This window comes from Zalophus californianus, chromosome 1 (assembly GCF_009762305.2).
Source record: "Zalophus californianus isolate mZalCal1 chromosome 1, mZalCal1.pri.v2, whole genome shotgun sequence".
NCBI classification, from domain to species: domain Eukaryota; kingdom Metazoa; phylum Chordata; class Mammalia; order Carnivora; family Otariidae; genus Zalophus; species Zalophus californianus.
In genome coordinates, this window is record NC_045595.1 from 16357175 (window position 1) to 16380080 (window position 22906).

The following is a 22906-nucleotide window of genomic DNA, read 5'->3' on the forward strand; positions in this document are numbered from 1 at the left end:
CACCTGGTATTTGGCAGAAGAGGAAACTGCAGCCCAGAGCGGGAAATGTGGTAAGCAGTGGTACAGGGAAGCCCCTCAGGGAGGGCTCCCCTTGAGAGGACAGACAGGCCTCCCGGAGCTGGGTAGGCTCTGAAGGGTTCTGGCCACGGTCAAGAAGAAAGGTGACTTCTGTGGCGTAAAACTCAAGAGCATCTTCATTGAACAACTTAAAAAACCAGTGGCTCTGGGACCCTCCCCCAAGGGTGCTCTGTCCTGATGTCATGCGCTCCCTGGGTCTGCACGGCTCCTGAGGGCAGACAGGGAGGAAGCAGCGGCCTCTGGGAGTGCCTGCCCCAGAAACACCGCTCACAGGAGCCACAGGGAGCCCAAGGACACCAGCAGAATGTAGCCAGTGAGGGTGACTGGGCTCAGGAAGGCAGGGCCAGCCCTACTGATGAACCTCATGTCCGTGATCTGCCTCTTGATCCAGTGGGTGAAGTGGGAGGTGCTGGTGTAGATGCCTGGGAAGCGGTGCTGGTTGCAGCTCCGGCTCCAGCTCACCACCCCCATCTGAATCCAGGAGTTGTTCACCTGGCAGACGAGGGAGCTGCCAGAGTTATCCTGTGGAGGGGAGGAGGGGAGGCATGAGGGAGGCGGAGGGAGGGCCTCACTGCAGGCTCTGCAGAAATTCACACCTTCTTGAGCCAGATCCTTAGCAAGAGCTGCCTTAGGCTTATGCTGCCCCTGAAAATGAGGCATGGCTAGAAACCTGCTCCGTGACTTGGAAGTTCTGCCCTTGGGCCCCAGCTCAGGATCACACTGGCCTCTCTCTTCATTCTCCTGCTAACTCTCTGACCAGAACCCCCCGGTCCCCACCTCTGTCCTCCCTTAAATCCCGGTGGGCCTCCAAGGTGCCACCCTTGACCACCTTCTTTCCTACACTACTGCTTTCAGAGTGACTATCTGAAATGCAACCCAGCCCCCTTTTTTTGTGCAAAGCAGGTGCGTGTATAAGAATAATGTTTATAACAGCACGCATCAAAAAGTCATAGTTGTTATGCCTGCTGAAGGTAGGTTTAAGACTTTTTTTAAGCTTCCTCTATAAGGAAGCTGTAATTGTTGACAAGCTTTATAAATCAGAAAAACAGCTTTCTCTATATTTATATACATATCTATATATATTTAATGTAATTCAAACCAAGATTTAAAGAACATAATCTAATGAAGAGTGCATGAGACACTTAAGGAAAAAAATAATAAAACTATACCTAAGAATTAAATGAAGACTTACATGAAGGTAAAGAGATATTTTGGTTCTTAGGTGAGGCAACTGAAAACAACATAAAAATGCCAATGCTCAGCATTTGGCTTTCTGCACTATGGACGACCAGATACACTGCCTGACCTTGCTGTAGATAACTAAATACGTGTGAGGTTAAAAACTTCTCATTTTAAATACACAGATGAGCCGGCAAGAAAATAAAGACTCCTCAGAGTCCAAAACCCCGGGAGGTCAGCAAAGCCCACATGGCTTTGGTCACAAGCCTATTTGTCAAACTTGGCAAAACTGACCTTCCATTTTCACAGTGTCCTTCATCGATGTGGGAGATAAAAGGCAAAACCCAGGGCCTGCACAAGGAGGAGAGCCTAAGACAAAACCTCCTGCAAAAAGTTACACCTCCAAAAAAGACCACGCCCTCTGAGGGAGGAGAAACTGGGAGCACCTGCCCTCATGTGAACTTGTGATTGGAATTCACACTATGTGGGTGGTTCCAAAAACCCAAGCCAAGGATGCCATTCAAAGTGGTCCTGGGTTAGTCATGTACCCAGAGGATTCTCATAGAGAACACCCAAGAACATTTCCTCACTCTTTAAAACATCACCCCACACACAGGGAAGTTGAGATACCATGAGCAAATGCCAGCCAGCAGAAAAAAACAAGAGCATAATTAGAAACTGCTCATCTTGAAACTCAGGGATTATCACACGTGGAAGGTTCAGAGTTTCTGGTAATGCAGCACTATTTCATAGGCTTGGGAGGGAGTGTATGGATGTTGGTTGTGTTATTCTTTATTCTCCATATATGTTTTATAAATATGCTTTTGTCTCTTCAATAGAGAGTAAAAACTATTTTAAAAGATTAAAAGGGTCAGTCCTCCTTACATTAATCTCTAAAGTTCAAGCAATTCCAAATAAAATGCCAGATGGATTTTTTTTTCAGGACCTTGACAGTCTGATTCTAAAATTGATATTGAAGGATAAGAGTCCATGAATTCTATGACAGGTCTGAGAAAGAAGAGCAAGTGGGAGAGTCAGGCTGGGGGCAGATATGACCTACTGGAGAGTTAGATATATGTCAAAGCTGTAATTACAGAAACTGTGGCACTGGCATAAAAATAGGAAAATAGACCAGTCATGCATCGGAGAGCTAACCTGATGCCTGCACGTGAGAAGTTGTAGCACATTCTCCAGAAAGCTCTGGGAAAGGGGATCTCTGTTTTAATGAGGGGAAACCGATGAAGAAAAATGAAGTTGGATCTTACCTAACAACACTCCAGAGGAATTAAAACTGTCAATGTGAAAAGTTAAAACGATAAAGCTCATTAGAAACACGTAGGACTATGACTTTGACTTGAGATGAAGCATATGTCTTAAAATAAGACTCAAAGCCCACAAACTTAAAGAGGAGAGATGTGTTGGGCTTAATTACATCAAAGCTATGACTAGTCAGTGAAGGACACCGAATCTCATTGAAGATAGGTGATGAATTAAGATAGGGCATTTACTCTGTCTAAAAGTAACTAGAAGTCAATATTTAATATATGTAAGGACACTCTGAACATTAACAAGCAGAGAAAGAGAGTTGAGAGACTTCTGGGGAAGATGGAAGAGTAGGAGGATCCTGGGCTCACCTCGTCCCATGGATACACCTAGATATCACCCACATCAGAGTAAATAAACCAGAAAATAACTCAAAGACTGGTAGAGCAGACTCACCACAGCTAAATGTAGAGAAGGAGCCACACTGAAGAGGGTAGGAAGGATAGAAACCCAGTCAGGGGCCAAACTGACCTGTAATACTGTCTGTGGGAGGGTGGGATGCCACAGGTGCAGGGAGGAGAGAGGAGCAGACCCCCACCCCAGCCACAGGGGATGCCCTATGCAGAGACAAATGCCCATTTCATTTGGCTTTGAAAACCAGAGAGGCCTAACTTTGTGAGTCCTTATAATCAGTGGAGCTTAACACCTGGAACTTTAAAAAATCAGTGGCTCAGCTCTGAGACAGCCAGAGGGTGACAGGAAATTGAGCCCCTGCTCTTAAAAAGACAGCATAACAAACAGCCCTTGAGATACAGCATAGAAGCAGCAATTTAAAAAACACCTAGGGTATATGAGAAGGAGATTTATTTACTAATCTCAGAGTGTGTGCTAGAGGGGCAGGGATCTTTGGGAGACTTCTCCAGAAACAAAAGGTCAGCGGGTGCATTTCCCACCCCTACCCTCCCAGTCTAGATACATGGACACCTGCAGGAACCAGCCCCTTGAGAACAGTCCCCACCTAGTTTGCTAACAGTGCATCTCACCCCCACATTCTCCTATGGATGTACCCCCTCCATCCCAGCTGGCCTCAGCAGGAGTTTTCCCAGGCAGCTGCAGGTCATCCTCCTGTAGTGGACCAGCACAGACCTGGCTGGCGCTGTGCATCCTGCACCACGTTCTCCTGAAGATGCACCTCCTCCAACACACCTTTGGGAGGAGATCATCCAAAGCAGTGCCACAAGCCTGGCAGGGTGCAAGCAGCCTCAACAGGGGCCAGCACCAATCCCAAGTGACTCTTGCCCTGGAGAGAGGGGAAGATAACCACACACACCAATCCCACTGCAGACATCTGGTCTGACTGCAAGTCCCACCCACCAGTGAAAGTTTTCAGGGGACAACACCTAAAAAGAGCACCCTGCAGTTCAGTGCTACCACCGTTCTTGCAAATACCTGGTCTGACCCAACTCAAGTCCATGGCAACCCCAGACAGACCTAGTAACAACATAGGTACCAAATCCTGCCCACAACAGGCAAAGAGAACCATTGTAGATGACTGGACTGGAGGCAAACATGGCTCGGCCACAATAGTAGGGTGCACGCAACACACATAGGAGACACCCCGGAAGTGCCAGGTTCTGGTGAACAGGGAACATTGTACTGCAGGGCACTACAAAACCTCTTCTTCATAAGTCTCCTACTTGGAATAGAAGGAGATGTAGCTGACTTTCCTAACACATAGAAACAGACACAGAGAATTAGACAAAATGAGGAGACAGAGGAATATGTCCCAAGTGAAAGAACAGGACAAAATCACAGCAAGAGAGCTAAGCAAAATGGAGATAATATGTCTGATAGAGAATTTAAAGTAATGATCATAATGGAGTACCTGGGTGACTCAGTTGGTTGAGTACCAACTTTTGATTTCAGCTCCAGTCATGATCTCAGGGTCATGGGATGGAGCCCCGTGTCAGTCTCTGTGCTCAGCAGGGCAGTGGGGAGTCTGCTTGAGATTTCTTTCCTTCTGCCTCACCCCTCTCCGCCCTGCCCCATGCACGTGCTCTCTGTCTCTCTCAAAATAAATCAATAAATCTTTAAAAAATAATAATAAAGGAATGGTCATAAAGATACTCACCGGACTTGAGAAAAGAGTGGAGGACCCCAGTGAGTCCCTCAACAAAGAGATAGAAAACATAAAAAAGAATCAATCAGAGATAAAGAACTCAATAACTGAAATTAAAAATACACTAGATGGAATTAATAGTATATTAGAGGAAGCAGAAGAATGGATCAGTGACCTGGAGGACAGAGTAATGGAAAGCAATCAAGCTGAACAGGGGAGTGAAAGGTAATAATAATAAATTAAAATAGATTAAGGGAACTCAGTGACACCATTAAATGTAATAACATTCACATTATAGGGATCTGAGAAGGGGAAGAGAGAAAAGGGGGGACAGAAAATGTATTTGAAGAAATCATAGCTAAAAATCTCCCTAATCTGGGGAAGGAAAGAGAAACCCAGATCCAGGAGGCACAAAAAGCCCCCAATAAAATCAACCCAAGGAAGTCCACACTAAGACACATAGTAATTAAATGGCAAAAAGTAGTGAAAAAGAGAAAAATTTTTAAAGCAGCAAGAGGAAAAAAAAACAGTTACACACAAAGGAAACCCCATAAAACTATCAGCTGATTTTGCAGCAGAAACTTTGCAGGCCAGAATAAAGTGGCATGATATATTCTAAGTGCTGAAAGGAAAAAATCTACAACCAAGAATACTCTATCCAGCAAGGCTACCACTCAGAATAAAAGAAGAGATAAAGAGTGTCCCAAACAAACAAAAGAAGGAATTCATTACCACTAAACCTGCCCTACAAGAAATGTTAAAGGTGACACCTTGGTGGAAAGGAAAGACCATAAGCAGGAGTAAGAAAAGGAGGAAGCACAAAAGCAGTAAAAATAACTATATCTTTAAAATTAATCCAGGGACTCACAAAATAAAAGGATGTAAAGTATGACACCATATACCTAAAGTGTTGGGTAGAGGGGAGAGGAGTAAAGAATGGGTCCAAACTTAAGTGACCACCAGCTTAATAGTGCTATATGCAGAAGATGTTATATACAAATCTAATGGTAACCACAGATAAAAAAAACTGATAATAGATATGCAAAAAATAGAGAGAAAGGATCCAAGTATATCACCAAAGAAAGCCAGCAAACTGTGAGAGAGCAAGAGAAGAAAGGAACAGCGGAGAACTACAAAAACAACCATAAAACAAGTAACAACATGGCAATGAGTACATAACTATCAATAATGACTTTGAATGTAAATGGACTAAATGCTCCAATCAAAAGACATACGGTGACGGAACAGATTAAAAAAGCAAGAATTATCTATACCCTGCCTACAGAAGGCTACTTTCAGATTTAAAGACACATGCAGACTGAAAGCGAGGGGATGGAGAAGCACTGATCATGCAAATGGAAGTGAAAAGAAAGTTAGGTAGAAAGAGAGTTAAGGGAGACTCCAGAGTGTACACCCCAGTCACCAGATCCCTGACAGTTTGGCGAGGTGGGGACCCCCACCCCCTCCCAGGAGCACCAAAGGAGGGAGATGTGGTAGGGCTTGGCAAAGTAAATCAAACTGCTGTTTAAATCTAGACTTGTAATCAGACAGGGCATGTAATAACTAAAAGTGACTGCCCAAAATGATGTTTGAGGGAGGGAAGAACTTTGACATAGGGCGTGTGGGGAGGGGGCAGGCAGGGACTTGAAAGAGTAGCCATTTAATGTGGATTCTCTAACAAATTGAGACTTCTCAACAAACAAATACAGGAGGGAATAAGTGGCATGATATCATTTATGCACGTGAAAATACACATACAGCGACCCTATGCATTTTTGAAAGATACAGGTATATCTTTAAAGATATGTAATAAACAGATTTGAGTAGGTGCCTTTGCAGGGCGAGAATATGGAAGATGAAGGGGAAAATCAAGACAGTGATAATCAGGCTAATGATGATGACGTGAGGACCCTTACCTGAGAGAGAAGACTAACTGGACTCCAGGGCCCATAGGAAGAGAGAACCCAGAGAGAATGGTGGGGAGAGAGAAAGATCTCAAATGTGGACATTCTCTTGCCACAGTGAAATAGAACCAGAGCCCCTGACAGAATGTGAACTACCCTATCAAAGGAAAAGTAATTAACATTTAAAAATGTTAAAGTAAAAACAGAATTAAAATCTATGTGTAGAGAGAGAAGAATACCACATATGGCCAAGCCCATGGGATATGGGCCTGAATTGCACATAAGAGTCCCGGTCTAAATATTTTCGTCAAACAAGAGAGAATGAAAATAAGTTATTCACTATTGTCCTCAGTTATGTATTACCACACATTCAGCTCAAGACACTTGAAAAGGAATTAATAAAGACAAAAAAGAGATAATCCCTCCTTTAGAAAGCAGAAAATCATAGCCTTGAGAAATGAAATCAATAGCTAGTTCTTAAAAAAAACAACAACAGAATAGGTAAGCACCTTGTAAATCTTGCCAAGAAAAACAGAAAGGGAAGGAAAACGCAAATACTTCATGGTGTGAGTAGAAAAGAGGTGAGAACTGCATCCTGGGAAAATACACTTCTTCAGAATCCGAAGAATGTTTGTAACCTCCTCTTTGTGGATTTAAATTCTGGATGAAATGAGTAATTTCTAAGAAAATGCAAATCACATAAGTCCAATAATCATGGGCAAAACAACTTAAAATTTTGCCCACAACCGGTACCCCTTAAAGGAAAACAGACCCACATAGTTTCATAGGCAACTTCTGTCCAGCATTCAAGGAGCACATCATTTATATTGTTTCAAATGTTCCAGAACTTGGGCTGACATTTTTCAAGTGAAGCATAGTCTTTGATTCTGTATCTTGATACAGGGAGCGCCTTCCTCAGCGTTCCTTAAAAAGGAGGCCAGACTCACTGGAGAAAGAAAACAAAATGCAAAGGCCAGGTGGGTCATGCTGCCCTGATGTTTCTCGCAGGATGCTTCCTTCCCAGGCCGGTACCTTTCCTGGGCCCTGCACCCACAGGGCCCTGTGCCTGGCCCAGGGCCCAGCACAGGCCGTCTGTTGGATGAATAAACAAATTAAACATGTTCTAAAAAAAAAGATATTGTAAATCTGAATCTGACAGATGAATGAAACAGAAGGACACGGTGAGCAGGGAAAGACGATCCTGGCGCACAAGCTGGGCAGACTTGAGGAGTCTGTTCTCGGGGCTGACTCGGCACATTTGATCAAAGCAGGGAGGATCTTGAGAGCTGCAGAAAACACATTTTATGAAGCAAGGCATTCACTCCTGAAATAAAATGCTATAGCAGAACAGGCTGGAACGGCTCTCTCCCTGGTAGACGATACGCCAGATGAGCACCATGCTTCATGATGAAGGCCAGCAACAAGAAAAGGCCCAGCTACAAATTCCATTTGGAGACGTGCCCAGGGGACTGAAAAAAACAAACATCGTGAGCACCAAAAAGTCAAAATCGTTACTAATTACAGCTCCTAGGAGTGTAGGCCTGCAGACCCCGAGAGAGTCAACTAAAAACTCTTAGATCTAATAAAAGAGTTCAGCTCGCTCTTGTCAACAAGATATTTTCAACAAGAGGTTGAGTCTGGGGGAAGGAAATGAAGAAGGTGAAAATGAAGGAAGGTGTTGTCCCGCTGTGGAGGAAGTTGTAGACGCTGATTAACTCTATTTGTTAATTCAGGTCTAAATATGTGTGTGGAAAATATAAGGTGACCAGTCGCAACCTGAAATTGAGACGTGACAACTTCTAAACCATTACAGCAGAAAAGTAGAGTGGAAAAAATAAAAATCAACCCAAAACATAAGGAGGGGGGACGAAAAAAAACATTCTTCTTGGTAAATGGATTAAAGAATATTCTCCCAGATATGCTAACAAAAACAGCATCCAACTTTATGCCGTTTCACAAGAGACACACTTAAAACAAAATGACACAGTGTCTCTCAGAAGACAGAGCAATTGTTCTGGAATATAGTTCTTGCACTGCAGTAGACAAGAAAAGTCAGAAGCATACACACTGAAAAGAAGGAGTTAAATTGATCACTGTTTGCAGATGATAGGTCTCTGGACCTGCAAAATTAAAGAGAATTAACTAGATCCAGAAAGGATGCTTGTTACACACACACACACACATACACAAACCAAATATATAGTTCCAGCAGAAAATAAAATGAAAGAAAACACACTGCTCACAACAGAGATATAAATCACGTAGGCATATTCTTAAAGCAACAACGTGCAGCAACTTTGTGGAGGAAACTGTAAACTCCTTGCTCTAGACAGAAAGAAATAGAACAAAATTTTCCCTATTTTCCCTAAGTTACTCTATTAACTTCCACCAAAATCGCCACATGATTTTCTTTTTGACATTCTCCTGAGATTGTTCAGTTGGAATGCACATGGAGAACAGCCAGGCAAATTCTTTAAAAGGAGAATAATGAAGGAGGACTTGCCTGACCACAAACAAACAAACAAAAAGAAGGAATTAAATAGCTACAATAATTTAAGAAGAGTGGTGTTGGCAGAGGAATGAGACTGTAAGAGTCAGAGACAGACCAAAATTAGATGGGAATGTAGAATATAATAAAGGGGGCTTTTTTTTTTTTAAGATTTTGTTTTTAAGTAGGCTCTATACCCAGTGTGGGGCTCGAACTCACAACCCCAAGATCAAGAGGCACACACTCCACCAACTGAGTCTGCCAGGCAGCCCCTAAAGGGGACATTTCTAATTCATTGCCAAAAAAAAAAAAAAAAAAAAAACCTAAGTATTCAATAAGAGATTATTTACAAAACTGGCTATAAAATAAAACAGATTGCTTCTCTCAACCTTCCAGATGAATCAAAATTTATTGCAAAATCAAAATATTGCAATATTTAAAGAAAAGAATTAAGAACATGCATGAGTGAATATGTTTATAATCTTAGGGTGGGAAAGGTACTTCTAAGCACAGCACAAAAACCACTTCACCAAGGGAAATAATGATAAATTTTTAAATAATTCTATGGAGAAAAGTCCACACTGAAAAAAGGCAAATGACAGACAAATAGGGTAAAATATTGTAAAGCATTTTATGAAGGGTTAAAACTTCCAGTTCCCAAAGTTTTAAATAACTTTTTATTTTGAAATAATTTGAGACTCACAAAGAAGTTGCAAGTATAATATTTTTACCCAGATCTACTAATTGTTAATGTTTTACCATATTTGTTTTATATTCCCTCTCCATATGTGTGTGTGTTTATATAAAAAGTATATATATTTATAAACCATTTTAAGTTGAAAAAGACATGATGTTCCTTTACCAATAATTACTACAGCGTATAATATCCAGAGATTTTATAAATCAATAAAAACAAAAGTGGTTTAATAGAAAATCGTGAGCAAAGGACAGAGAAGAGTGTAAATGGTCCACTGAACACCTCAAGCATCTTAGTCTGGACTCCCTTTGTTCTTTTACAATTTATTTGGAAGTCGAGTTCTTTCCCTGACCCTGGGGAAGAGCTTGAGCAGAACCAGAAGTCTTTGCTCACTGTGGTTAACGTCATCGTAGTTGCTATGATGACACGGTCACAGAAACGTATCTCAGTTCAGAAATCAGAATATCCATTCCCACACAGCAATCACAATGCCAGGTTTGCTTTAAAGTAAAAGTTCTCCCCACTGCTGTCTAGGGCTTTTGGCAAACAGAAGGCCTGGGAAGGAGGAAGCCTGGTCTGTTTTCCCCATTCCTTCCCTTAAGCTCTTGACCCTGTGATACACACACATTGTGGAATGTCGGTCACACAACTACCTTTGAATCCTGATACACAGTGTATTTTGATGATTTTGTTGAAACTTCCTAATAGCCTGTTGTATAAGCAATTTACAAAATTGCCCGATTTCATGAAATTAAAGCAGAAATAAAAGTTTTAGTCTACCAGAGGAACAAAAGTTAAAATGAAAATAATGCCTAATGTTGGGGATGACGCAGAGAAAGGGACACCCGTATACTGTTGGTATTGATATAAACGGATCAAATATTTGAGAAGACTAATTTGTCAATATCTTTCAAAAATTTTAAATGTGCATACAACTGATCTTGTAATTACACTTCTAAAAACTTATTAGAGAAATATTTGAACAAATGTGCAAAGATCTATGAACAAAGATTTTTACTCTGGCATGGTAGAAAAATACTGAAATGAGTTCAGATGTCTATCAATAGGAGAATGGGTAAATAGATTACGACATAACAATATGAGAGACTTGTTCAGTATTCAAGGAGGATGGAATGTATTTATATAGACAGTCCAAGATAGTTCAAGATCTATTTCGAGTGAAAGTAAAAAATTTGGAGAATAAAATTATAGTACAGTCTTTCATTAAAGATAAAAACTAGAAAAAAACCTAAACCTTTTTTAGAGTTTCATATATGTATAGAAAGAAGTGTTAAGGATAGAAACTAAACAACTTAGAGCAGAAATTTCTAGGTAGTTTGATTATAAGAAAGTTTCATTTTCCAACTTTTTCATTTATGTACTACTTTTTTAAGGAGATGCATGCATTGCCTTTCAAATCACACTATATAATTTTTAAAATAAGGTAGTCATAAGGGAATCGCAACAGTACAAAATTTAAGAGATGAAACCACGTTTAAAAGATGATTTCATGGTTTTAAATGCTTTAAAGACAAAACTAGAAAGAGTAAATCTTTTTGCTCAAGAAGACAGAAAAAGAAAACCAAATCAAGCCAAGGGAAGAGGAAGAAAAATTAAGAGAAATAGAAAACAATGAAATAAATATTAAAAACTACATACCAGGCCACTAGGCAAGTTGCAACATATTCCATATCACTGGTATCAGGCAAGTTGCAACATATTCCATATCACTGGTATTGCCATAGAGCCAATTTTATGACCACGCGACAACTGGGTCAGAAATGATTAACAAAACAAACAAGCACACATGTATTTGGAAATAAAAAAAAAAAAAACACTTCTAAATAAGTCATGGGTCAAAATGAAATAAGAATGAGAATTATAGAAAATATTTAGAACTGGATAACAGTAAAAATGCTACATATTAAGATATGTGGCATTAGGCTAAAGCAGTATTTAGAGGGAAATTTGTAGCCTTAAACATCTTTATTAGAAAAGAAAAAAGTCCAAAAATACATTGGAGGTCTTCTCTATCCACTCATCTATCAATGGACACTTAGCGGCTTCCATATCTGGGCTGTTGTAAATAATGCAATAAATGTAGGGATGCATATATCTTTTCAAATTAGTGTTTTCATTTTCTTCAGGTAAATGCCCAGCAGTGGAATTATTGGATCATAAGGTGGTTCTACTTTTAAACTTTTCGAGGAAATTCCACACTGTTTTCCACAGTGGCAGCACTGGTTTGCATTCCCACCAACAGTGCAAGAGGGTTCCCCTTTCTCCGCATCCTCACCGAGTCCTGCTGTTTCTTGTGTTGTTAATTTTAGCCATTCTGACAGGTGTGGTGATATCTCATTGTGGTTTTGATTTGCATTTCCCTGATGATGAGTGATGAGCATCTTTTCATGTGTCTGTTGGCCATCTGTAGGTCTTCTTTGGAAGAAATGTCTTTTCGGGTCCTCTGTTCATTTTTTAATCAGATTGTTTGGGTTTTTTGTTTGTTTGGGGTGTTTTTCTGATGTTGAATTGTATGGGTTCTTTACATATTTTGGATATTAACCCATTAGCAAAAATATCATTTGCAAACACCATCTCCCATTCCGTAAGTTGCCTTTTCATTTTGTTGATGGTTTCCTTTGCTGTGCAGAAGCTTTTTAGTTTGATGTAGTCCCAATTGGATTGTTTTCATTTTTGTTTTGCTCTTGTTGGCCTTGCCTGAGGAGACAGATTCAAAAACATATTGCTAAGACTGATGGGCAAGAGTTTACTGCCTATGTTTTCTTTTAGGAGTTTTATGGTTTGGGGTCTTACATTTAGGCCTTTAATCCATTTTGAGTTTATTTTTGTGTATGGTGTAAGAAAATGGTCGAGTTTCACTCTTTTGCATGTAGCTATTTGGTTTTTCCCAACACTACCTATTGAAGAGATAGTCTTTTCCTCATGGTATATTCTTGCCTCCTTAATTAACCTTTGTCATCGGTTAATTAACCACGTAAGCATGGGTTTGTCTGGGGGCTCTCTATTCTGTTCCACTGATCTGGGTCTATTTTTGTGCCAGTACCATACTATTTTGATTACTCTAGCTTTGTAGTATAGCTTGAAATCTGAGACTGTGACACCTCCAGCTTTGTTCTTCTTTCTCAAAATTGCTTTTTCTATTCTGGGTCTTTTGTGGTTTTATACAAATTTTAGGATTTTTTTTCTAGTTCTGTCAAAATTACTGCTGGTATTTTGATAGGGATTGAACTGAAACTATAGATTGCAATAGGTAGTATGGACATTTTAATGATTAATTCTTCCAAACCATGAGCATGGTATATCTTTCCATTTATTTGTGTTGTCCTCAATTTCGTTCATCATTGTCTTATAGATTCCAGAGTACAATTTCTTTCACCTCCTTGGTTAAATCTATTCCTAGGCATTTTATTCTTTTTGATGCAATTGTAAATGGAGTTGTTTCCTTCATTTCTTTCTGCTACTTCATTATTAGTGAATAGAAATGCAACAGATTTCTGTATATTCATTTTGTATCCTGCAACTTTACTGAATTCCTTTATTAGTTCTGTTAGTTTTTTTGATGGAGTCTTTAGGGTTTTCTATATATACTATCATGTCATCTGCAAATAGTGACAGTTTTGCTTCTTCCTTAACAATTTGGATGCCTTTTATTTCTTTTGTTTGTCTGATTGCAGTGGGTATTCTGTGCTGCAAGATTGTCATATATGGCCTCTATTATGTTGTGGTATCGTCCCTCTATACACACTTTGCTGAGAGTTTTTTACTATGAATAGATGTTGAATTTTGTTAAATGCTTTTTCTACATCTAATGAGATGATCATATGATTTTTATCCTTTTGTTAATGTGCTGTATCATGTTGATTGATTTGCAGACATTGAACCATCTTTGCATCCTGGAACAAATCCCACTTGATCATGGTGAATGATCCTTGTAATCTATTGTTGAATTCAGTTTGTTAATATTCTGTTGAGGATTTTTGCTTCTATGTTCATTAGGGGTATTGGTCTATAATTTTTTCATGTAGTGTGTTTGTCTGGTTTTAGTATCAGGGTAATGCTGGCCTCATAGAATAAATTTGGAACCATTCTTTCCTCTTCAATTTTTTTGGAATAGTTTGAGAAGAATAGGTATTAACTCTTCTTTGAATGTTTGGTAGAATTCACCTATGAAGCCATCTGGTCCTGGGCTTCCGTCTGTTGGGAGTTTTTTGATTACTGATTCACTTTTCATTACTAGTAATCGGCCAGTTCCAAATTTCTATTTCTTCCTGATTAATTCTTGGAAAATTATGTTTTTAGTAATTTATCTATTTCTTCTAGGTTGTCCAATTTTTTAGTGTATTATTTTTCACAGTCGGCTCTTATAATTCTTTGTATTTCTGTGATGTTAGTTGAACTTCTCTTTCGTTTCTGATTTGGTTTATTTGAGCCCTCTCTCACTTCCTTGATGAATCTGGCTAAAGCTTTATCAATTTTATCTTTTCAAAGAACCAGCCCTTAGTTTCGTTGATCTTTTCTATTGTTTTTTTTAGTCTCTATTTTATTTATATCAGTCCAATATTTATTATTTCCTTCTACTAACTTTGGGCTTTTTTCTTCTTTTTCTTGTTCCTTCAGATGTCAGGTTAGATTGTCTGAGATTTTGTTTCTTGAGGTAGGCCTGCATCATTATAAACTTGCTTCTTTTTAGTCAAAGCATTGCTGATTTTTTTTTTTTAAACTGGTCATTACTTTTGATGTTATATTATTGTTTATTCTGGTCTCTATTTTTATTTCTTTCTGATTTTTCTTTGTTATTTCCTTCCTCTACTAAATTTCAGCTAAGTCTCTTCTTTTTCTAGCTCCTTGTGGTGTAATCTTAAGTTGTTTATTTGAACTTTTTTCTTAATACAAGCATTTATAGCATAAATTTTACTCTAACATCTGCTTTTGCTGCATCCCATAGGTTTTAGAATAGTGTTTTCTTTTTCTTTTGTTTTGAGACATATTTTGACTTGCCATATTATTTCTTATTTGGCCCACTGCTTGTGCAGTAGTGTGTTGTTTAATATTTACATATTAAATATTTAATATTTACATTGTAGATTTTCCAGTTTTGTTTTATTATTGATCTTTAGTTTTGTTTCATTGTGCTTAGAATATATCCTTGGTATGTTTTCAGTCTCAAATTTGTAATATTTATCATGTCTCTTTTTTGTGATTTAATCAGGGGATTCTTCTATGTATACTTGAGGAAAATATGTATTCTATTTTCCTTGGATGGAATGTTTTCTACACATCTCTTAGAACCATGTATTATGAAATATGCTTCAAGTAAAAAATGTTCTTGTTGAAAAAAAAATAGTAACTTTAACTGAGGGTACTCATTTAAAATAAAGCATATCAGAGGGGAGGTGGGTGGGGGATGGGTGAAATCGGTGATGGGGATTAATAGTCCACTTACCATGATGAGCACTGCATAAGGATGCATAAAATTATTGAATCACTATATTGTACACCTAAAACTAATATAACACTGTGTCTTACCTAGACTGGAATTAAAACTAAAAACAACAAAAAATTTTTAAAAAGAACTGCTTTTGCTGCATCTCAAAGATTTTGAACCGTTGTATTTCCATTTTCATTTGTCTCAAGGTATTTTTTAATTTCCTCTTTGATTTCTTCATTGACCCATTGCTTATTTGGGAGTGTGTTGTTCAGCCTCTACATTTCTATTTTTTCCAGGTTTTTTTCTTGTAACTGATTTCTAGTTTCATACTGTTGTGGTCAGAAAAGATGCTTGATAGGATTTCAATCTTCTTAAATTCAGTGAAACTTGTTTTTGTGGCCTAACATGTAATCTATCCTGGAGAATGTTCCATGTGCACTTGTGCACTTGAAAACAATGTGTATTCTACTGTTTTTTGGATGGAATGTTGTGTGTGTGTGTGTGTGTGTGTGTGTGTGTGTGTGTGTGTACACACACATATATATAATATATGTATATATAAAACATTCAGCATATCTGATCTAGTGGATTGTTCAAAGGCACTGTTTCCTTACTGATTTTTTGTCTGGAAAATCTATTCATTGAGTAAGTGGTGTGCTAAAGTACCCTAATATTATTGTATCACCATGAATTTCTCCTTTCATGTCTGTTGATATTTGCTTTACATAATTAGGTGCTCCTGTATTGGGTGCATAGAATTTACAGTTGTTATATCCTCTTGTTAGATTGATCCCTTTATCATTATGTAACGCCCTTCTTTATTACATTAAGGTTTTTTTAATCTCTTTTGCCTAATATGAGTATTGCTACTCCAGCTTTTTTTTTCTTTTTGCTTCAAATCGCATGGAATATCTTTTTCTATCCCTTCACTTTCAGTTTGTATGTATCTTTAGTTCTGAAGTGAGCCTCTTATAGGTAGCATATAAATGGGTCTTGCTTTTTTTAATCCATTCAGTCAATTGGAGCATTTAGTCCATTTACATTTAAAGTAATTACTGATACTTATATATTTACTGCCATTTTGTTAATCGTTATCTGGTTGTTTTTATTGTTCTTCTTTGTTCCTGTCTTCCTCTCTTGTTCTCTTCTCTTGCGATTTGATGACTTTATTTAGTGTTTTGTTTGGGTTCCTTTCTGTGTGGGGGGGGATGGGTACTATTGTAGGCTTTTGACTTGTGGTTACCATTGAGGTTCATAACATCCTATATATATAGCAATTTATTTTAAGTTAACATCACTTAAGTTTGAACATATTCCAAACACTACATTTTTATACGCCCACCACCTCCACATTTTATGTATATGATGTCATATTTTACATCTAGGAATCGGTTTTTGCAATGGATGCCGTTGGGACAAATGACAGTCCACATGTGGAAGTAAATAAAAATAGTCCTCTCTCTATCTCACACCATTCACAGAACCAATATCCAAAATATAAAAATATAATAAAAAGAAAAAGGCAAACAATAGAAAATGTGCAAAATATCTGAAAAAGTGATTCATAGAAGAAGAATCACGAATGGAGAGCGAGCATGTGAAAAGAGGCATAACTGCACTAGTAACTGGGGACATGAACACAGCAACCACATTGCCATACGATTGTTCTGTTTCTCATCTAACAGAATGGAAAACATGTTATAGTCTGCCAGTACCAAAAATGTTGGCAACAGTATGGAACAGAATTCTCAAACACTGCTATAAGAATATGGATTCACACAAAACTTCGGAAAACAATTTGGCAATAACTATTAAAGATGAAGGTATGCACAGCCTGTGACCCACCAGTTCCTTGCAAGACACATCCTGTCGAGAAATTCTGGAACATATAAATAGGGAGATGTGTGTGAGACTATCTAGCAGTTTGTGATAAGAGAAAACTGAACACTGGGGCGCCTGGGTGGCTAGGTCTGTTGAGCGTCTGACTTTTGATTTCGGCTCAGGTCATGATCTCAGGGTCATGGGACGGAGCCCTGCGTTGGGCTCCATGCTCAGCAGGGAGTCTGCTTGAGAGTCTCTCCCTCTGCCCCACCCCCGCCCCCTGTGCATGCACATACCTTGCTCTCTCTCTCAAAAATAAATAAATAAAATCTTTTTTAAAAAATTAAAAAAAAAGACCTAAGATGCATTGCCATTATTACCATTATTGTGGACAAGTGCAAAGAATATTTTCTGCCCTATTTTACAGACTTGGAAACTGAAGGCCAAGGAAAGGAGATTTTCATAAGGTCACACAGTGCCCTGTGAAAAGGAAGACATGTCCCCTGAAAGCCCTCTCCCTGCCCTGGGCCACACACCCCGCACCTGACAAGAGTCCATGCCCCATTCTGAGCTGACACACAGCATGTCGTGCCCAATGAACTTCTTCTGGTCCTTCAAGAAGAGGAACTGGTACTGCTGATGGCAGGTTTCACTGTTTATGATCTTGACAGCCACCTCCTGAAGACTGTATGGGGTCTTTGGGGTTCCTGAAGAGACTGAGAGAGAGAGAGATCCTGCCTCGTCATCCCTTCAACCATTTGGCATGCCTCCATCTTGAAGTTGTCCAGATTTACTAGGGTGGGAGGCAGGGCCATTTCCTGGGATGGCACTTTGTAAAGACCCCATCACCGCAGCCTGACATTTTTGGAGAAAAAGAAAAAAAACCTAAGCTCATTAAAATGACTGAAGCAAGAGTATCCCCCTGAGCAACATCTAGGCACTGAATGAGGACAAGGAGAGACTCCTTCAATAATTCAGGTTTCATGAGGGTGGGGGCTGAGCACTGACTGCTCCATGGCTACCTGGCAAGATGTCAAGACCCCAGAGCCCAAAGTGTGCCACCCCCTGGAAGGCAAGATCCCACAAACACTCTTAGATTCTAGGACTCGAGGGTGGCACCCACAGAGGCCAGATCTTCAGGAATTATTGGTGCCTGGAGGTAACAAATATGCATGAATGCAGCCCAATGCCTTACTGCTTCCTGAGACCGTGGCCCATGTGCCACTTGCAGACAGAGAACCCCATTGATAGCCAAAGATCGATTGCCTGCCATGCTGCAAGGTGAGGGCTTGGCACTAGATTTAACTTCACTTTGGCAACGGAGGTTCATGCAAGCCATGTGTATCTTTTACACGAGAGCACTGTGTGTATCTTCCTAGCAACAGAGGTCAGGATAGTGTGCAGCATGTGTGAGCGCTCAGGAATGTTTGTTGATGGAGGGAACAAGTGAATCAAGGAATGAACAAATGAGAGGCGCCTGGGTGGCTCAGTCGGTTGGGCATCTAACTCTTGATTTTGGCTCAGGTCATGATCTCGAGGGTTGTGGGATCAAGCCCCATGTTGGGCTCCGGGCTGGGCATGGAGTTTGCTTGGGATTCTCTCTCCCTTTGTCTCTCTCCCCGCCCCAGCCCCCGCTCATTCTCTCTCAAGTAGATAAATTAATTAATTATTTTTTTAAAAAAGATGGGAATAAACAAATGACCCCATGCTGAAGTTGTGTTCTGAAGAGGTCGGTGTCTTGGGACCTCTGCCTGCCTTCACCCACCTCCAGTGCTTTTATGTCCCCACCCGATCACCCAGCACATGGTTCCGACAGAAAGCTTGAATCTGTTGTTGGGTAGGCAGACAGGCTGGATGAGCGGGGACCAGGAGATGGGGTCTCTGAGCTTCAGGAGGGCAATATCCTGGGATATGAGGTTGTGGAAATCCTCGTGAATCACGATGCGGGTAAGCAGGAGCTGGGTGCCGTTGTCTGAGAGGCTCTGGACTCCCACCCTCACGGAGTACATTTTGGGGTCCTTGGATCTGCAAGGCCATGGGTAGGAGGCAGGTTGCCAACAGTGAGACCATAAGTCGTTGGAGAGACACAGACTGAGCACAGGGTAACCCAGCCAGGTCCCTAGTCCCAGGTCCCCAGATTTACCGGGGGGCCCCCCAGGCCAGAAAGCAAAGCCCCCGGGACTGGCTGGGTGCCCTGACTGACCTCTGCAAGCAGTGCGCAGCCGTGAGGACCCACTGATGGTGGATGAGGGAGCCGCTACAGATGTACACGCCCAGAAACAGGATGCTCACCTGCCATGGCCACTTGCCTACCTCCACCAGCTTCCCCTTCACCATCTTGCAGGCGATGTTGGTGTGACCGCAGGTCTGGAACCAGCGTTCTAAGGAAAAAGGTAGAAAGGGGACTGTGCCAGCCCCGAGCAGGTTCTCAAGCGGCCCTCCCAGCACCATACACAGCAGACCATCGAGGCAGAGAGGGCCACATTCCAGCCATTGCACAGGTGGGCGAGGGCGTTTCATACAGCCCTAAAAATGACAACCAAAGGTCCAGAGGCAACAAGTGCCCCACCTGATAAAGCAATCCGCCAAACGAGGGGGACCAGCCAGCCCCTCCATGGCTTGTTGGGAACCACCACCCCAGGATTCATCTCTGTGTGCTTGTTTACAGGGGCAGATGGTTAGAGTAGCAAAGGAGGAGACTCATCCGAGGAGTGAGTTGCCGGTCAGGGGGTAGGTGATGGGGCACAAGTGAGCAGGATGGCTTGTAGTTGTGCAGTGATGTTGCATTGCACAATTCCAGCACCCGCCTTCACAGCCCCGCCAAGGGGTGTGCTCTCTGTGACCATATGAGGAAGTGAGTAGAGATGCTTGTCGGTCCCCTCCTTGCCCCTCCCTGTCCCCAACAACAGGAGTGGGAGCAGAAGGAGCTACACGGAACTGGTTTTGAGACTGAGGCTTTGAACTGGCCTATCTTGGACTGGTATTTATTAACTGAACATTGTTGAGGACAGGAAAGGGAGAAATTCTACAGCAAAGGTTGGGGACCAAGATGAAAGACAAATAAAAAGTTTTTTTTATGTATATGGCCTTCTGTCAAGTTTGGGCTGGCCAACAAGCTGTTAACACGCAGTCATGGATCCTCACAGAGGCAAAGCTAGACAAGTGTTTACACCCGTCAGAAGCTGGCGTGGTCCCAGAAAGTCTGTTTCCCTCCGTGTGCATGCCAAGCAGAGCATCAGGGACTCAGCAGCAGTAACCAAGACTTGTCCTTGCCTGGGGGAGGGTCCATGATGCTGGTGGAGGGGTTCATTAATAAACAGAGCAAGGCTAATAATCTATGGTGGTCCATATACATTAGCAGAAGCACTTAGCGGGCCCTGCCTCATGGAAATTCCCCCCAAACCATTCTACCACGTCCCAGGGCTCCTGGTATAATGACATGTAGATGGCCGGCTCCCTTGCCACAGACTTTGTGGCTGGACACCCTCACCCTCAACCAGGGCCTTCCACAGGGTCCACGGGCACCCTCATGAGTCCCCACATCTCCATGGACTTTTGTCTTGCCTTGTTCTCTTGCTGCTCCTTTCTTGCTCGTGTCCCTGTCCGATGGTTTGCCGTCCTATGTTCCACCTCCCCCCAGGGGGAGTCACATTTCCAGCTCCTCTCATGTGCTGTGGTGGGGTCGTGGCTACCTTGTTGTTTCAGATTACAGCCTGCCCCATGGACACTGTCCCATTCCGGGAGGAAAGAGGAGTTCCAGAGGCTTGCCCTTTCCTTTCTCACAAAGCTGTGGGCCCTGCAGAACCAGGGCTCTGTAGAATGACCTTCAGCACCTAAAAAGTGACAGTCCTGGGGGGCAAATGTGGGCTTCGCCTCTGCGCTCCACACCCAGCGTGGGTTCCCCAGGCTCAGAGAACTGCCCTCCTCAGAACTCACATCCAAAACAACACCAACTCCAACCTCCTTCCTCGAAACCTCACGCAGGAATGGCAGGATTCAGCCTGGAGATGCCAGGCCCCCCCATATCTGGGGGGGAGCCATGATGGATTGGTTGGGGGCAGGAGGTGTTGCAGATCAACCTCGCCAGAGGCCCAGCCTCACCATCCCACACACAGGGGACACTCAGGGGCTCAAACAGACTCCATTGCAGATAACCTCTACCCCTTCTTGGAGCCTGGAAGTCACGCACACCCACTTACAAGCCGCACCTCGATGTCATGGCCCACACTCACCTGTGGTGACAGGAAGACCTGTTGTAGCTCATTGACCTCTGTCTTTGTAAGGTCACAGCCTGCCACCCCCACCCCCACATCATCATAGGCACCTCAGTCAGCTCTGTGGAGCAGTGCCCATCCTCACCATCCTAAAATGTCCCCGATGTCTAGCGGCAGCCCGGAGTGGGAGAACACTCACTCGCTCGCTCGCTCGCTCGCTCTACAAGGCACTGGTCTGGGAAGGGGAGTCGCGCAGTGAGGGGAAAAGGAAAGGTGAGGTCCCTGAGTTGGGGAGCATGTCCCTACTCACAGACACCATGCGAGCATGTGTCCTGCCAAGTGGGAGGACGGTCAGCGGGCAGGTGACCTGAGCCAGGGCTGCCACCACCAGATCACGTGTGGTTGCTTAGTGCGGGGAGCCAAAGGGCTTCTGTCACACGGTGGCCCAAATGTTTCACCACGGAGAATCTACTGAAAACTGGTGTTGAATCCTGGCTCCACAAGTCACTTAAGTCCCCTGGGCCTTGGTTTCCTCTCGTGAAATGGGGACACTGTAAAGCCCAGCTCACAGGGGCGTTGAGACCTTAAGTCGGTAGCGTTAAGTGGTCACTCACGCCTCACGTTGTCATCCCAAGTCCTGGTCTTCTTAGATCGCGCTTCCCAAACAAGCTCATCTGGTCCATGGTTGTTAGCTTGTTCCCCAATTTCTTTTCTTTTTTTTAAGATTTTTTTTTTATTTATTTGTGAGAGAAAGAGCCCAAGCAGGGGGAGCAGGGGCGGAGTGAGAGGGAGAAGCAGGCTCCCCGCTGAGTAGGGAGCCCGATGCAAGACTCGATCCCAGGACCCTGGGATCATGACCCAAGGCGAAGGCAGACACTTAACCGACTGAGCCACCCAGGCGCCACTATTCCCCAGTTTCTAACAAGGCTCTTCCCTCGTGGTCATGGCCACCCTGCAAACTAGAACGGCTGTGACACCAGCTGGGTCCCTAGGCTGGCACACCATGCAGGCTGGTGACGATGTGCCCCTCAGGATACAGAGAAATTTAGGCATGAGGACAGCACCCAGGCAAACAGACCCCTCCTGCCTCTCTCCCATGTCCCTAAGGCCCTACCTTCAAAATACAGTGGGGTCCCAACTCTGGCAGAGGAAAATGGAGATGTGAGGCTCTGAAGATCTCCTGGCCCACACGCCATGGCTAGCAGGTGCCCAGCCTGCACTGGTCCTCATAAAGGGACGTGGGGGTGGGGTGGGGCAGGGTGTCTCCCCTGTGTGAGAATTCTAGAACTCATGGTTTGTTTATTCACGGAAGCGGGGATTGGGCCATTGCCCCAGGGTCGGGGGCTCACCCAGCTGCGGCAGAAGCAGGATCCCGAGAAGGAGACAGTGTGGTCATGGCGAGGGCCCACCAGGGTCACTGTGGGATGCTGCCACCAGGCCCCTCCCTGGAATGATTCTCCTGGTGCCTACCCCTGAGCCTGTGACAGCACCCGGTATCTGGCCCACGACAATGCCTCCTGGGCTCTGGCTTGGCTTTGATGGCGCCCCTGTGTACCCAATCCTGAGTCTACTACAGCCCCCCTGTAGACCCCGGTGCCCGGTCCAGTCTCCTTCATGAAACCCTTCTGAGGGCACCCCGAAGGTGTAGGAACTGAGGCACTGGAAGAGGATCATGGCTCATTCCTGCTGCGGGG

The 22906-nt window shown here is 42.6% G+C and overlaps 1 protein-coding gene across 1 annotated transcript; it reads right to left on the minus strand.

Annotated features, from left to right (window-relative positions):
• Window positions 1–170: 170 nt before the first annotated feature.
• Window positions 171–22462, minus strand: LOC113917647 (putative serine protease 46). The gene is made up of 5 exons (XM_027585546.1): window positions 22327–22462; window positions 19202–19379; window positions 18764–19023; window positions 17542–17714; window positions 171–600 (listed from the first exon to the last, which is right to left on the minus strand). The coding sequence occupies exons 1-5, from the start codon at window positions 22406–22408 to the stop codon at window positions 346–348; spliced, it is 948 nt and encodes a 315-aa protein (XP_027441347.1). The 5' UTR covers window positions 22409–22462; the 3' UTR covers window positions 171–345.
• Between the last annotated feature and the right edge of the window lie 444 nt (window positions 22463–22906).